This window comes from Dipodomys merriami, unplaced genomic scaffold, assembly GCF_024711535.1.
Source record: "Dipodomys merriami isolate MVZ:Mamm:240054 unplaced genomic scaffold, mDipMer1.0.p SCAF_2, whole genome shotgun sequence".
In the NCBI taxonomy this organism is placed as follows: domain Eukaryota; kingdom Metazoa; phylum Chordata; class Mammalia; order Rodentia; family Heteromyidae; genus Dipodomys; species Dipodomys merriami.
The window spans coordinates 20,080,386-20,096,602 of record NW_027203381.1 but is presented as its reverse complement, the minus strand read 5'-3'; the positions used below and the strand labels follow the sequence as shown (position 1 = coordinate 20,096,602).

The 16,217-nt window shown below is 37.2% G+C and overlaps 1 protein-coding gene across 1 annotated transcript in view; it reads right to left on the bottom strand.

The window, feature by feature from the left end:
* Positions 1 to 3,633: 3,633 nt before the first annotated feature.
* Skor2 (SKI family transcriptional corepressor 2) overlaps positions 3,634 to 16,217 on the bottom strand; it is a 34,540-nt gene continuing 21,956 nt past the window's right edge. Inside the window, exons 7-8 of the mRNA XM_070028632.1 lie at positions 8,584 to 8,649; positions 3,634 to 4,174 (exon numbers count right to left, since the gene is read on the bottom strand). Of these exons, the coding sequence (XP_069884733.1) occupies positions 8,587 to 8,649 (63 nt within the window). The 3' untranslated portion in view covers positions 3,634 to 4,174; positions 8,584 to 8,586. The remainder of the gene's footprint in view (positions 4,175 to 8,583; positions 8,650 to 16,217) is intronic.

Below are 16,217 nucleotides of genomic sequence, written 5' to 3'. Positions count from 1 at the left end.
AGTATAAAGTGAGGCCAAAAATTGGAAAGAAAATCTTGCCATGGCAAGGAGAAAACCTGGATTTGGGATGGATCCTGTAACTACTTAGTCTTTATGTCCAATGACTCCTTTAGCTAAATCAAACGCAAAGATTGTAAAATTATATAAACAGCAGAAGTATGCATTGAAAAATTGTCAGACTTTGGGGGGTCAATCAGAGGCTCCAGAGAAAGTAAAGGATTTATAAGCAGAGTTAAAAAGAAAACCTAAAGAAGCAATGATTAAATAAACAGATCTTATTTTTTTCCAATATAAAAGAAATTTGGAAATGGGGAGTCTATAGTTGGAATGGTTGACTCCATAGTTGTCAGATAAGCTATTATCTCTCTGTGTTATATTAATCGATTGTTTCCATCTTCCAAGTCACTTTATGACCCAAAATGGCTGCTAGGGTTCTGTCTACACTACATACATCAGGAAAGAGGGGAAGGCCAGGTATAAAAATATCATTTAACTAAACTCTTTAAAAAAGTTCTTTCTCAGAGTCCCATGTTTCTACTAGTGTCTCATTAGTCAGAATATGGTCACTGGTCATATCTAATTGAGAATAAGACTGGAAAAGGTTGTCTTTTATTTAGTTGCATTGACACTTGAGAATGGATACTTATCAATGGCAACTAGCAATTTGTCTCATATGGTCACTTGAAACCAAACAAAATGTGACCATGCTTAGAGAGAGAATTTAAAGTGGTAACAATAAACTGATCTGCTTTGGTGTCTGGCTCAGGTAAAATAAATGATATCCATTCACTCATTTACTTTTGCTAAATAGCTATATACCAGAGGCTGTACTCAACACCAAGATGGCGATGAGCTAAAAGTGCAAACCCCAACCCTCAGAGCACATGTCTCTCTGACAAAAAAAGCATATTAGAACAAACAAACAAAGAGGATTCAAGGTGATCTGGCCTTGTCTGCTCAGAAAAGGGAGTCAAAAGAGGTCCTTGGAATCTAGATTCTGCTTCAGGTCCCAGTAAATGACCTGGTCCTGAATCTTTACCATGGGAGAGTTTCTCTGACCTTCCTCACTGCTCTTATGTTTCAACATCAAAACTACTCTCTAGGGCTGGGAAGGTGGCTCAGTGGTAGAGCGCTTGCCTTGCATGCAGGAGGCCCTGGGTTCGATTCCTCAGCACCACATAAGCAAAAAGAAAAAAAAAAGCTGGAAGTGGCGCTGTGACTCAAGTGGTAGAGCGCTAGCCTTGAGCTGAAGAGCTGAGGGACAGCGCACAGGCCCAGAGTTCAGGCCCCACAACCGGACCCAAAACAAAAACAAAAACAAAAACAAAAACTACTCTCTGTATGATCACATCTCCTGAAGCTAGTTCTTCCTCTGTTTTCCACAGAGCTGAGACCATACACATCATTCAATCTAAGGAAATTGGGATGTGATATCTCTTCTCCTTGCCTGTGGCAAACAGATCAGCAATCATTCAGACATGCTGAGGATCCATAGCATCATTCTAAAATGTCTGGTTTTGCTTCAACAGGAAATACTTTATTAATTGAATTTTTGGTGGTCTTTCCTGATCTTATAATTTAATGTGGAATTAAAGTAGAGAATTTTATTTGCATTGTCTATATTCTTCATTAGATAGTATTTGGGTTGACCTTGGAATTTTGACATGATAAAACAGTCAAAGAACATAACATTTTTCTGCTGTCATTTCAGAGAGCTAATAATTTTTGTTTGTCCTTCCAAAGAGTGGCTTTATTTTTAGCCCATACAAAGCTGTAGATGAATGTCCTGTCTATTTTCAATAGACAGCTCAAATAACCCAGTCATATCTAGTTTTAGAGAAAAATTTTCTTGTTCCAACTTAAAAAGTACCAAATTCTAGTAAATAAAAGAAAAATAATCTTTGCAATAATGAGAAATTATGACGTGTCTTTGTTTTCTTAACTTTTTTCTTCTAATAATTTTGTGCTTTGGTGTTTTACTACATGGATCAGGATTGATAGTTTCTAGTGCTTGTGGGGCATTGATACTCAGCAGTAAAAAAAAAAATCTTAAGAAATAAAGCTCCAAAGCCAAGGGAATCCAGACAGCAAGCGTCCTATAGCTGTACACTTCAGAGAGAGGACTTCTTAGAATTTAGTTGGAAAACTAGAAGGTTCCAGTGCAGTTTTTCATTCTTGGCAACAGAGACCAATGGTCTCTTCATTGAGAATGGCCATTAACTCAGTTGAGAGGTTGGTGGCATGGTTAATATCTATAGATATTTGCCTGTAGATATTCTCAAGTTGCCTGATTCTAAATTTTCTTTTGCTACAGAACCATTTGCTGGTATCTGTGCTCTCATAGCTTTGAGACATTTAAAGCTATAACTAGAAAAATACTATGTTTTAGGCTGGCTTCAGAAACCTGTGCCATGCTATAAGCTCCTCATAGAAGAGTGGCTATTACAGCATCTTCATTTTAGATTCCTGTAGTGGACTCTGAGAATCTGAACAAATTCCACAATGTAGTTTTATATCCCTTCTCTGACAAGGACTTTCATCCTTCATGAACTAGAAAGAAAAGCTGAAATATACATCCTTTCTTTGGTTTCCTAATATGTACTGTAATTAGGATTTTGAACACCCCCAAAAGTCCATGTGATAAAGGCTTCTCCCCGCCTCTGGTGCTATTGGGAGGTGGTGGAACCTTTAAGAGGCGGAGCTTATCAGGATCAAGTTAGGTCATTGTAGGTATATCAGGACCCTGCCTCCTTCTTTTTCTATTTCTTTGCTTCCTGGTTGCCACAAGGTAGATAAGCATTTCTTACAGGATGTACTATCTTGACGCAGGCCCCAAAGCAATAGAACCAACTAACTATGGGTAGAAACCTATGAAACCTGAGTCAAAACAAAACTTGTCTCTCTACAAGGTCTCATGTGTTTGCTACAGCAAATGAAAGCTAATACACTGTGGCATCCAAGATAAGAACATTTATCTGCCTCAAAAGTAAATAGCAGAGTTTCACTAGAGAGTTCATAATAGAGCTGATGGGGGGAAAGCACTGAATAACATGATGGACACAGTTAAATGTTTTTTTGAAACCCGTCAAAGGATGCCAATAGCTAGATAGTCCTTGGCAACTTCAAGTCATAAGATGGATAATGCAATCCAGCATTTAAAAATCTTGGCTACAAAGAGGTCACATGGCCTTGGATTTAATATCACAGTGAAAAGAAAGAAAGCCACAACATGAACTCTGCCATGAACATAGTGTTAATACCTCGTGGGAATTTAGAACATTGCTATACAAAGGTACAAGTAAAGATGCCTACAAGGGTCAAAGGCTGATCTAGCCTTTATAATGTGAAGTTAATTGTGTTTCAACAATAAGCTATTCAAATGTGTCTGCTGTAATAATTCTAAAAAGAATTAGTTTCTTTCTGAGTTGTCTCTTAAGCAAATGCACATTTAAGTACATGAACACAAATGTTACTTCATAGTTTTTTATTATAGACTTTTTATCCACATGAATGTTAAAGAAACTACCACAGAGTTAAATACCATTTTTGATAACATGATTATATTCTTAATTACACTCAATAATAAACTGTAAAATATTTCCAGAGGAATACAATCTTCATTCATACAGCAGGCAAAGTACCAGAGAGGAAAGGGCCACGTGTGTCTGTTCAGTTTGCCTTGCAAAGCAGGTTTGTACAGCTAATGTCTTCCCAACATGATCCCCACTTCTGGGACAGGTCTTCTGTTTTCTTTCCACTTAGAATCACTTCTTCAAAAGTAAAAAGACAATTGTATAGAGCTTCTTGCTCCATGGGTACAGTGCTGAGACCATTTGGTTTTCCCACTGTCTTTTGGCTAACAGCACTTCCTATGCTCTGGGTTCAGTTGTCCTTTAGAAACACAAATACTCAACTTTGGTTCCACCAAAAGATGTGACAAGCATTGACTGCTCTGGTTGGCTCCCCCCTCCCCCCACTAATGAATGGCTGCTAACAGTCTATTTTACATGGTTGTCCATGCTGCTTTGAGGTCACTTGTCCTTGGGTTCTCCCAAACCTGATTTTAATTGGATGCCCAAGCCCTTTCAATCTGAAGTCTTTCTGCAGGTCGTAAATGCTCAGTGGCCGCTGTATCTTACAAGAGAACAAGAGTAAGTGAGAGGAGAACAAGTACCTGGGAGGAGACAAAAGCATGGAGTAACAGCCTGAGCATCATACAAGCAGATACTTTAAAAATACTTAATGAATTATATCATTAAAAGAAGACATTTTTAATAGTTTCAATGCATTTTAAAATGTAAATATGAAAACATCTTGTTACATATTTGGTTGCTGTCTCAAATTCTGCATCTTTTGATGACATCAAACCAAACTAAAACTATTCAATCAGAGTGGGCTGGTTTCTATACCTTCTTTATAACAAGGCCATTGGGCTGGCTCTAGAAGCTTTGGTTTGTTGTTGGGCAAATGTTAAGACAATTCATGGGCAGACAGAATTCCATCCTCTGGTGGCCTTGCTGGCTTTACTTGGATGACCCAGGTTACATTTTTCATTTATTTATTTTTAATACAATCAGGGCATCATGGAAACTGCATAAGTTGACTAGAGATTTTGTGATTCAAAATTAGTAAGGCATTGGTGGCTGCAATTCTAGCTACTGAGGAGTCTAAGATCTAGAAAGTTTAGAGATTAAAAATTCAGGCAAAATGTCCACAAGACTCAGTCTCATAACGAACAAACAAGAAAAGAAACAAATCAAACAGCAGGGCTGGAGTTATGGCTCAGATTGTAGTGTCAGCCTCCACACAAGCAACTCAAGTACAAGCTCTGGGACTGGCAAGTGGGAAAAAAGAAGTGCTTTCTACTGTAGTATCTTTGAAAGACTGGTCAGTGAATAAGTCAAAGATAATGACAGGAATCATTCTGGAGTTAAAAATGGGTCCAGAACAATGGATAATTCACAAATCAATGAATAATTCACACACACTATTTCAGAATATGTTCCGTAATTTAAATACATTCTGAAATATTTAAAATTTTCTAGCTGGGCACCAGTGGCTCATGCCTGTAATCCTAGCTCAGGAGGCTGAGATCTGAGGATCATGGTTCAAATCCAGCTCAGAGAGGAAAGTCTGTGAAACTCTTATCTTCAATTAACCACCAGAAAACCAGAAGCGGCACTCTGGCTCAAGTCGTAGAGCTCTCGCCTTGAGCTTAAGAGCTGAGAGACAGCACCCAGGCCCACAGTTCAAGCCCCACAACCAACAGCAACAACAAAAAGTTCTTTCCATTGTACTCATAAGCTCACAATGCAACACATTCACACAGTTGTACGCTATCTAATCTAATAATAATAGGTGGTTGTGTGAAGATAAGTAAACCATCTACATTTTATACAGCTGGTTGCTAAACAAATAGAATTCGTTGCCCCAAAGGGGACTGCTTAAATTGAAGAAAGGTTTAGATAAATCCATGGATAGTAAATACTTAAGGATTTATCAAGAGCAAGCTAAGAGTATGCAGTGTATATGACTAAATTTTGAGGTTGATATTATTCAGAGAAGTTATTTGGCTTTGTGGTAGAATTATAGTTAGTATCCTGGCCCAGATGGACCTGTATTTTGATTTAACATGGAATTTCTTATGTTCTAGTATAGGACAAAAAAAGATCTGTGGAGTAGTGATATGTGGCAGTACTTGCTCTTCTTATTAAGTGGATTGCCTGTGGTTTTGAAAAGCTTCCTCTCCTTAATAGTCATATTGGAATCTATTGGGTGGCAAGCACACAGCATACTACCTTAAGGGTCACTCTTGCATAAGACATTAATGCATCAGTCCCTAATTTGGAAACCTGTGGTCACTGAGCAAGACAGAATTTGTTTCTTTCCCGTGTTGTAATGATTTTTGTTTTGTAATCTCTCTTGGGGTAACTCCTTACAGGCTTGGCATGTGGCAGAACCAGAGACTGCCTCTAACAATATGGTCGTGATTCTCTGCTTGGCTGATTTAGCTAAGCATTTAAGTAACCACTAATCTTCTGAAAGCACCAGGGTCTACTTAGAGAAATCCCTGTTGTCTGCAAGGATGGAAACAAAATCAGCATGGAGGAAGCATTAGTTACTAAACACAAATCAATCTGTTTTTCTTTTTTTTCCCCACCTAGCCACGAGCTATGTCACTATTAGAGGTGTGGTTTCGGGGCATGGAGTCTTCTTTTTATAGGTATAAGATGGTCTCCTCTGTGACAAGCAGGAAGAAGAGATGGGAAGTGGATAGAATGGGAGTTTATTGAAGTACCTATATATAAATCAACCTAGATTCTAATGGATAAACTTCACAAATGCTAAATAAAAGATATCAGATACAAGAAAACATTCTAGCCGGGCGCCAGTGGCTCATGCCTGTAATCCTAGCTACTCAGGAGGCTGAGATCTGAGGATCATGGTTCAAAGCCAGCTGGGTCGGGAAAGTCCATGAGTCTCTTATCTCCAATAAACCACTCAAAAACTGGAAGTGGCGCTGTGGCTCAAGCAGTAGAGCGCTCGCCTTGAGCTGAAGAGTGCAGAGACAGCGCCCAAGCCCAGAGTTCAAGTCTCACAACCGACAAAAAAAAAGGAAGAAAAAAGAAAACATTCTATATAATGTCCTTTACATGAAGTTCAAAAAAGCAAATAAAATGGACCTGTATTGGGAGAAGGGAGTGGGAGAAGTTGGAGAGAACATGAGGTTGTTAGTGAGGGTTATAAGCCTAAATGAGTTTATCTTGTGACAATTTACTTCATTTTTGACTTGCAGACTTCATGATTTGTATAACTTTATGACTTGCAGAATTTATGGAACACATATTATACTTCAACAAAAAAGGTTACTTTAAAGCCCAGGCTAATACTTTCTCTTTGACTTGAAAGAAAATTATTTATTTGCCGCTTTCACCTATTATGGATGTGGAGTTTATCAGAATTAACACTTGACCTGATTATCTTGAATTAAATCAGAATGTTCTAAAATTTTCACATTACTGGTGCCAACTTGGTTCCATTACAATGTAAAAGAGATTGTCTAAGGTCAACTTCAGACCTAGTAATAATACTTAAAAATATAGATCAGAACCAAACTCATAGGAATGTTTCTGTTTCACTTTGTGGAGATGGAAACTGAATGACTTACTCTCTGAGCATCTCTGCTACAGAAGCATCTACTCACTGAGGACAAGAGTTCCACACCTTTGGAGCAGTCAGGCACTTCATCTAAACCTGGGATCCCTAAGATCTCTGTTTAGAACACAGACTCAAAATGTTACACCTGTTTCTTTGTGCTTTAGTTCTCTGTGTGCAAACTTAAAAGAGAGTGTATGAGTAGAATACTGTTTTGGAAAGTGTTTTGAATGTCTGACGAAATGTGACCTAATTATCATTTTTGAAGGCAAATATTGAAAAATATCACTAATAATGAGACAAGAAGTAAGACTGTCATCTACACATGATAGAGAAGATGTGACATGCAGGAGAAATGTGTGAGGTAAAGAAGAGGAACCAGAAGCCTACAGTGTAAAGAAGATTTTGCCAATAAATTCTGTTGGGTTGAAAATTCCAGAGGGACTGAGAAGAAGAATTATACTGATGAGACTAAGTCAAATTGGTTATAATCCTAGTTGGCCTTTAGCAGTAACAAGTTCTACCTCTAGCATGTAATCTTGTTTCTTGATTTAGCAATTCCAATTGTTAGGCCATGTCTTTGCCATAGGATCAAAGGATTGCTTTTGAAAATGAATAAGCATGTTCTGAATATAGACATTAAATGCTCACTGTCTGCTTTCCCTTAAAAGTCCAACGTGGGGCTGGGAATGTAGACTAATGGTAGAGTGCTTGTCTAGCATGCATGAAGTTCTGGGTTGGATTCCTCAGTACCACATACACAGAAAAAGCCGGAAGTGGCACTGTGGCTCAACTGGTAGAGAGCTAGCCTTGAGCTGAAGAGCCCAGGAACAGCTCCCAGGCCCAGAGTTCAAGCTCTATGACTGACAAAAAAAATTGTCCAACTTATTTGCCTTTTAAATTGTTGCCTGGTATGTGACCTTGAACTAGTTTCAACTGAGGAACTCGTTACTGGTTTAGGTGAAGAATAAATTATTATTCCTGAAACAGAAGGGTTCCAAGGTCCAAAGTGCCCTTCAAACATTCATATCATCATCTATAGTATTTCACTGAAAGTCAGGTCTGTAGAAAACTTTGGAAGCAAAGGAGAAATACCATAAGCATTATAGTGACATTCCAGTGGGACAATAACAAGAGTGTCAGACAGAATCTTCAAAGATCAGAAAACCTCAAAACAGAACAAAGGTCACTTTTGTATATTTGAATGGAGAATTTTCTTAGTTTTAGGAATTTTCCATGGAATTTGTAAGAAGAAATTAGCCATCCATTTAGGAAGTCCCATTCCCAGGTATACCAAAGTTTACTGCTAAACACAAACACAGGACAGAACTTTACCAATCCCTTGGCTATTTCAAATACATCATTAAAAGCACACAGCCAGAAATACCATGGATTCTTAACAAAACTTCTTTTCTCTGGAGACCTTACCTTTTAGCTTTTGCTGAGATGGGCACCAAGCTTCTCTTTCCTAATCAAGCTTGCTGCATATGGGATCTGTAAGGCAGACACAAACAAAACTATTTGGCTTAATCTTGGAGATAAATGTGTAATAGAGATCCTTTCTTGTGCCTGGCAACTTGAATGACAAGACACCTTCCATAAGGAGAAGAGGGATCCATTTGCTCTGGACTGCTCAGGTACTCAACATTGCTAAAGCCTGATCTAAAACACACTGATGACAGAAGTAGTGATCACACTGGTGATTGTTACAGCTGGTCCCTGAGGCGAACATGTGATCTTCTACTTTAAAAATTTGCCTTCAAAATTGTTACCTCTAAGAGTATGGTATTCTTCTTTTTTATTTAAATATGAAAATGAATTATAATGTCTCTCAAGTCACAAAGCATGAATGCTGTTACAAACTGGTTCAATGTGATCATTAGGTTTATTACAGTGATTTCCTTACCAAATATGCTATCCTTATAAATTACAACTCGTAATAATAAGTATAAACTAGTACTTTGGATAGTTTCCTAGTAGCTGATAAGAAACATCAGAAATAATAGCACTATATGAAAATTAGGGCACAAAACTTTTATGCAAATAAACTTGAAAATACTTTTGTATACTGAGACTGTAAACAAAGCCTATCACATCTGATATACTTTTCATTAGGAAATTCATATGACTCAAAATGAGTTCGACATATTATTTAGCTTTGCTTCTCCACAATCTCCAGTTAAGGCTTTCCTCAATCATTATGTCACCCACCAGCATCATTACAAGGCTAAACTCAGAACTATAATGATTTGGATCTATTTTACATTAAAAGAAACAAATACTCAGACTTTTAGAAAATATCATGTTACATAAAACAGTAAGAGAAATTAAAATGATTTTCATTCACTTAGGCACTAACTACAATTGCTGTTATATACATTTATACATTACTAGCATGTCAATGGGAGTATGTTTTATTCTTTAATCCACCAGTCCACACATGCAAACCTTTAGTAATAGGACAAGGCTATGAATTCACAATGATGTTGGTGATTAAAAGGATCTATACCATTTTACTATCATAACAGGTAAGTCTAATCCAACACTTTTTAATGGAAAGAAAAAAGATAAAAATAATCATATCCTTATTTTGATACACAACCACAAGCTACGCATAGGCACATATCTGATAAAGGGCATAAGTAGAAGCCTTGAAATTAATGATTCATATAGTAACATAAAAAGTTCAGTATCCTAATCTCTTATTTTCAGACGTGGGCTGAGATCAGCTAGATAACTATGACAAGAACACCTACATGGGGACCTACTCTAATTACTTCTTCTTTTCACTGTAGGTTATGCTACACCTGCTATTCAAAGAGACACCCTTGAATCTTGGTTTCCATTGTGTTGTATACTGCAATACATCAAAGCACAAAGGTCACCTCTCTTGTTCAATGCCTAATTTACCAGTCTCAAATGAAATGCTGTTAGATGAGAAGAAATGATTTTAAAAAAACAACTATGGGGCACACTGAGTTTCCAGAGTTGTTTGTGCCATTTTTACATTAAGATTAGGTACTGTAAGCATTAGTGTCTGTTCTGTGCCAAGTACTGGGAGATGTAAATTAACAGCAGACACTAACTCGAAAAAAATGACTGGAAGATCACTGCTTTCAGAGCTAAGTCAAGATGCCTTTCTCTCTTTTGCAGGAAGAATTTCATTAGGGTAGATAGTTGAGAAGGAAGAGGAAAAAAGACATTTCCAAGTAAGCATATTTGAATCCCATTGCTCAGCTAGAATTTAAATTGCTGTGAAGAATTATCCCCACATGAACTCTGATTCTGGTTTTACTTATTTAAATGAAAATAAAAGACAAGCCAAACAACAATAAAGACAATAAAAGTTACCAGCTGAGCATCACGTACTTTTAATCAGAAGTCCTAAATCATGAATAATACAAATTATTTTATCCCAAGGACTCACTGGTTCATAAAAACTACACGACTTCATTGATTGCAAGACATGCTTCACCACATTTTAAATTCTTAATGTTGCATGTATTATAATTGGTGGTATCTTACTGTTAAAAGTTTTTCTCTTCATGATTCATGAAGCAAAGGTGTCTCCTAATCAGATAGTGTGTCGGAATCCATAAAATATAAAACTGGATTTCTAGATATGACAGCAAACGTTCTCGACCAGGAAACTTGGGATTCTCAAGGCTTCATTTAAGCTAGTTGTTCCACAGAAATCTCTTACAATAGGTTTACGAAAGCTTCCTATTCATTTGGGACAGTTTGGAAACCATCAAGATGGTTGTTGACCCCGAATTGGAAGTGTATAACGTCAAAATGACCCAGTGGACTATAACAGACCGCAATTATTGGGACCTTACTAAAAAAAAAAAAGATAATTTCCTTCTTTGTGCTAAGAAAGAGCCTGAGTTCAGGCACTCAAGTGAGTCACCATCTCAAAGTGAGACGAAGGTTATAATGCTTAGGAACACCTGAGTGCACTGTCAAGATGGAGGGCATTAGATCAGTGACTAGGAAAAGATGCGCAGTAGCCAAGGTCTGTTGCTGGAGAATCTTCAGAAGGCATCTTCAGAAGTTCAGATTTGCATCAAGTCTAGGGACTTCCTTTTGATGCACACTAAGTCACAAAACCAATATCCTCCAGTGATCCAGGAATCTTTTTCTGATTATATAGCAGCAAAAAGCAAAATTCTGTCTATTAAAAAAAGGGGAGTAGGAGGGCGACATATTTAAAAGAAGTGTCTAGGTTGAGCCACAGAAACCCAGGCAAGTTTCAATGCTATTGAATACTGGAGCACTTCCAAAGAAAAGACATTACCACCGTGGAGCTGTGTCCTTGCCCAAGAGCCAGTGCTTGCCAACAAAGACAAGGACCCATTGCTCCTTCCCCTGTGATGAAGCATTGTGCTACCACCATTGGGAAGAGGTAAACGGCTTTCTTACAAGTCCACGGTGGATGAAACATTAGTACTAAATCTACTGATTGAACATTATTTCAATTGAAGCTTTTAATGAAGAACTTTGAGGCTGTTTCTCCATAACTGCATGTGACTGTAGCATTCTGTGAAAACAGCAGAGGGCACTTTAAGACCAGCACAATCTACCTGCTTCATGGTACCTATAAAGCAAGCTTGAAGGATGTCAGTCTGGGTGGCTCATATGCTATGTAATTTTTTTACACTGTCCTTCAAGAACTAGGATTTAAAAACAGAGGAAAAAGAAAGAAAAGACACTAAAAAAACCATACATTCAACAAATTGCAATAACTTATACACAGATACACATGCATAAAAATTATTGCCAAATTAGCAATTTGAAAAATAAACTATATAAAAAATATATATTTAAAAGATTATCAAGCAATCTAATGGTCTTGGTTCAGGTTGTATTTGAATATATTCATGCTTTTAGAACAACTAATCAAAAGGTTATTCACTGAGTGAAGTATCTTCTGCTTTTTTCTAATCTTAAGGGACAATGGTTTTAGTTTTTAAATTGAAGATATGTTTCCTACAATCACAATCCATTTGGAAATGAGAAGTCCTCTGTCCTTTATTGTACAGAATATTTACATTTTCATGAACTTGCTCAATTTTAAATCTGTTTAGTTCTTAGTGAGAATAATAGATTTCTTTGTTTTGTATAAATAAATCCAGCTTAGTAAAGAAAATGCTTTAAGTCTTCAAAAACTAAGAGCATGAAATATGAAAGTTCTTAGATGCAGACTGTCAAATACTACAAAGCTCAAAATTTAAACCAGTATTTAGAAGAGATAACTTGTAACCATGAATAAAAGTTACATAAATTAACTGTACATTTGATTTAAATCTCACATTGCTATGCATATACATTCATTTATAAATGTACAAGGACAGCCAATCATTTGCCTGTATAGTTATCAAAACTTTGCAGTTAACAAACTGGAAAATGAAGCACTGGTAGAGAAATCAGTCAGCAGAGAATCTAAAAATGTAGGATCCAAAGAAATTCATAAGTTTTCTTTTTTTATGGTAATGATACCCAGGATGCTTTTGATATAAGTCTTTTGAACAGGAACACTGTGTAACAAAATAGCATAAATGCACTGTGGGTCTATGGGAATCATTACAAAATATGATGGCTTTAATATATTTGAATTCTTCATGATTACAAGGTAAGCTAGGTTTATATTTCATCTAAAGGAAAAATAGGCCCATTCTATAATATGTGCTCTGTAAAGTTTAAATATAAAATCATTTTAAATGGATTATTCTTCTCTCAGGAAGGAAACTATGCAATCCTATTTACTGGTGAATATGCTCATTCACCTAAATATTCAGAAAGATTTGCAACTCCATTTAATAATCTCTAGGTAGAATTTTCTAGTCAGGTACTTGGAGGATTGAGGTTCAACTCCATGCAGGCAGAAAAGACTATGAGATTCTATCTTCAAAATAATCAGCAAAAAGCTGGGCTGGAGGTGTGGCTCAAGTGGTAGAACACCAGCTGAGCAGACAAGCCAAATGAGTGAAAGGTTCTTAGCTTAAACCCCAGTACTGGTAGAAGAGGATATTTTTAAAAAGATAACTCCTTCCAGGTCATTTAGGACATACATAAAGCTGAATATGGAACTAGATAAATTACTGTTCAAGTAATATTGAGTCTGTTGTCTCATTTCTATGGCAGGCACATAGAAAATATAAATCTTGGGCTGGGAAGTTGGCTCAGTGGTAGAGCACTTGCCTTGCATGCATGAGGTCCTGGGTTCAATTCCCCAGCACCACATAAGCAAAAAGGAATAAAGCCAGAAGTGGCACTGTGGCTCAAGTGGTAGAGCGCTAGCCTTGAGCTGAAGAGCTGAGGGACAACGCCCAGGCCCAGAGTTCAGGCCCATGACAGGACCCAAAAACAAAACAAACAGAAAATATGAATCTTTCCTGAACAAAAACAACACTGGCTATTAAGGCTTATTAATTCCACTATTAGAGATACTCCTTTGATAAGGGCAATGACATTCAACTGATCACTCATGCTGGCATTACCCTACGGTTGGCATGTGCAGTTCATGTTTATTATGTACATGTACCTTTCAATAGCCCTGTCAGGTTAAGCCTTACAATCCTTCCTTTTTGAGGGAACTGACATTTCCATGAACTGAAAGGATGAGTCTTGAGCCCAAGTGTGCAGACTTTAAAGCTCATGCCTGTTAGCGGCAGACTGAGCAGTAGTTGTACCTAAGCTTTGTGTTAATTCACTAGTATGCTTTCCTGTATTAGGTGTTTAAGGTATAAAAGAACATTTGAGGGCATCAGGACCAAGCCAAGAGAATTTGGTAAAGAATTAAGAGGACTGCTATCTGTTTATCAGAGTTGGGTCAGTGGGAGTTATAGATGGTGATCTATTCAATAAGCATAGGCTTCTGATTACTTAGTACTAGGGTTGGTATTAGGTGCTGGAGGCAGGGTGATGTTCTGGGTCTTCTTGTGGTAGCAGTCCCAAGGGAAGCAGAGGAAGCAGAAGGGACAAATTATGTCTATTACACCAATTTTTATGTTGTTAGCCCGAATGTATTTTTATGAATATCAGGAATTATATTGTACCTACCAGGCTAGGGGAAATATTCTAGCTTCTTGCAAACTGCTTAATTTGCTACCAGGAATACTTTACTATCTACAGGAATATAAATGAGTAACACTTGTCTAGATTGATGAATACATGATGATAAAATATTTTGCAACACAGTATAATAAAACTGTTTACTCATACCAATTCATATCTTCCAGGGACTAAATATCTCAAAAGTCCTGAGACATTTTCCTCTTCTATAAATACTACCTGCTTGTTACATGAAGGCAATATCGTTTCCTCTTTTACAAAAGAAATAAAATGTTAAAGAAAATTAAGCATTAAAATTACATGTCTGGCCAGGCTCCAGTCCTCATGCCTATAATCCTAGATACTCAAGAGACTAAGCTCTGAGGATCATGGTTAGAAGCCAGCCCAGGCAGGAAAGTCTATGAGACTCTTTTTTCCAATTATCCACCAAAAAAGACAGAAGGGAGCTGTGGCTCAAGTGGTAGAGTACTAGCCTTGGGCAAAAAAGGCTCAGGGACAGAGCCCAGGCCCTAAGTTCAAGCCCCAGGACCATCACAAAAAGAAAAAAAAAATCAAATCTGGCCTTAAGAAGGGATTCTGAAATGAGTATTTAGTTTGCTTTCCAAAAGTCCATTTTGCTATACTTGCTGTCACAATGAAATGATAATTTTTGCTTGCTTTGTATATGGAAATTTTTGTCTCAAAAATATGGAAACGATGCCCTGTGTAAAATAAGTAATTTTTGCCCTCTGCCTCCAATCTTACATTTAATTTCTTCCTTTGGAGGAGGAAAACAATATATATATATATATATATATATATATATATATATATATTCACAGCAAGTAAGTATAGCTCATATTATCTAGAAATCAGAAGCTGAGAATAGTAAGAAACACATTTCTTTTTAACCCTCTGTGGGAGATTTATTATCAACCCATTAACAAAATCCAGTACTCCCCACTGAATTTCAGTTCAAACAACACACACATACACACACACACACACACACACACACACACACACACACACACACACACAAACTAATACATAAATGTAGACTTTGTTGCAGCAGCATACTGTGCAGAGTTTATCACATCTGGGAGCTAATGAGCACTTGAGCGCAAATGGCAGTATAGAGTTACAAGCAACTGACCCTTAACATGGGACAAATAATGATGAAATCCAATATTTCTTTTAAAACGACTATCAGGAATCTCTATAAACACAAATATGATTTTTCTAATACAGAAAGGAGACATTGACAACTGTCTTTCTTAAATAATCCTGACAGAGAATTAGATGCTTAGCTCTTAGAACAAGATGTGCAAAGACACATGCTTAATAGTCTAAGAATAATAGATATCAGCTCAAACATCTCAAACAACCCAAATTACAGTAATAATGCTGGTAATAATACTAAAGACCAGCATATGTCTTTATCCAGGTGACCAGAAATACCTTGAGAATAATGTGCAGAAACTCTTTTCTCCATTCTACTTAAGAAAATGAGGACACTTGGGAGATCTATTTAAAAGCACTAACGAATAATGCCAGATGTGTCTATGTGAGGATACAGGGTGAAGAATTCAGGGAACAAAAACTACAAACAAAAGTGCTCCATTAATCAGATCTCTTTCTGGGGGTATTTCCATATAAATAGAGCACTCAAAGGAAGGAATGGGTAGGATAGACTGACAGACTTTATGCGATAATTGTTTCTTTTGATCATCCTTCAAGTGCCTGTTACTGTTTAATTGTGTGGATACTAAGTTCTTTTGACCCTGGAGAGAACCTGGCTGGAGAAAGAAGCAGAGTACAGAAGACAGCAACCCTTCCCCCAGCCCCACTGTATCCCAGCACTGTGGTCTGAAGTTTGCAGAATATGAGGAAATGCAGGTATCTTTGGTTGCCCACAGAGACAATGTACACATCTGTCTATTAACACATGGGAGGTAGTTACATTTGGAGGAAACATACTGTCGCATCTGTTTACTTTGTGCCTAAGT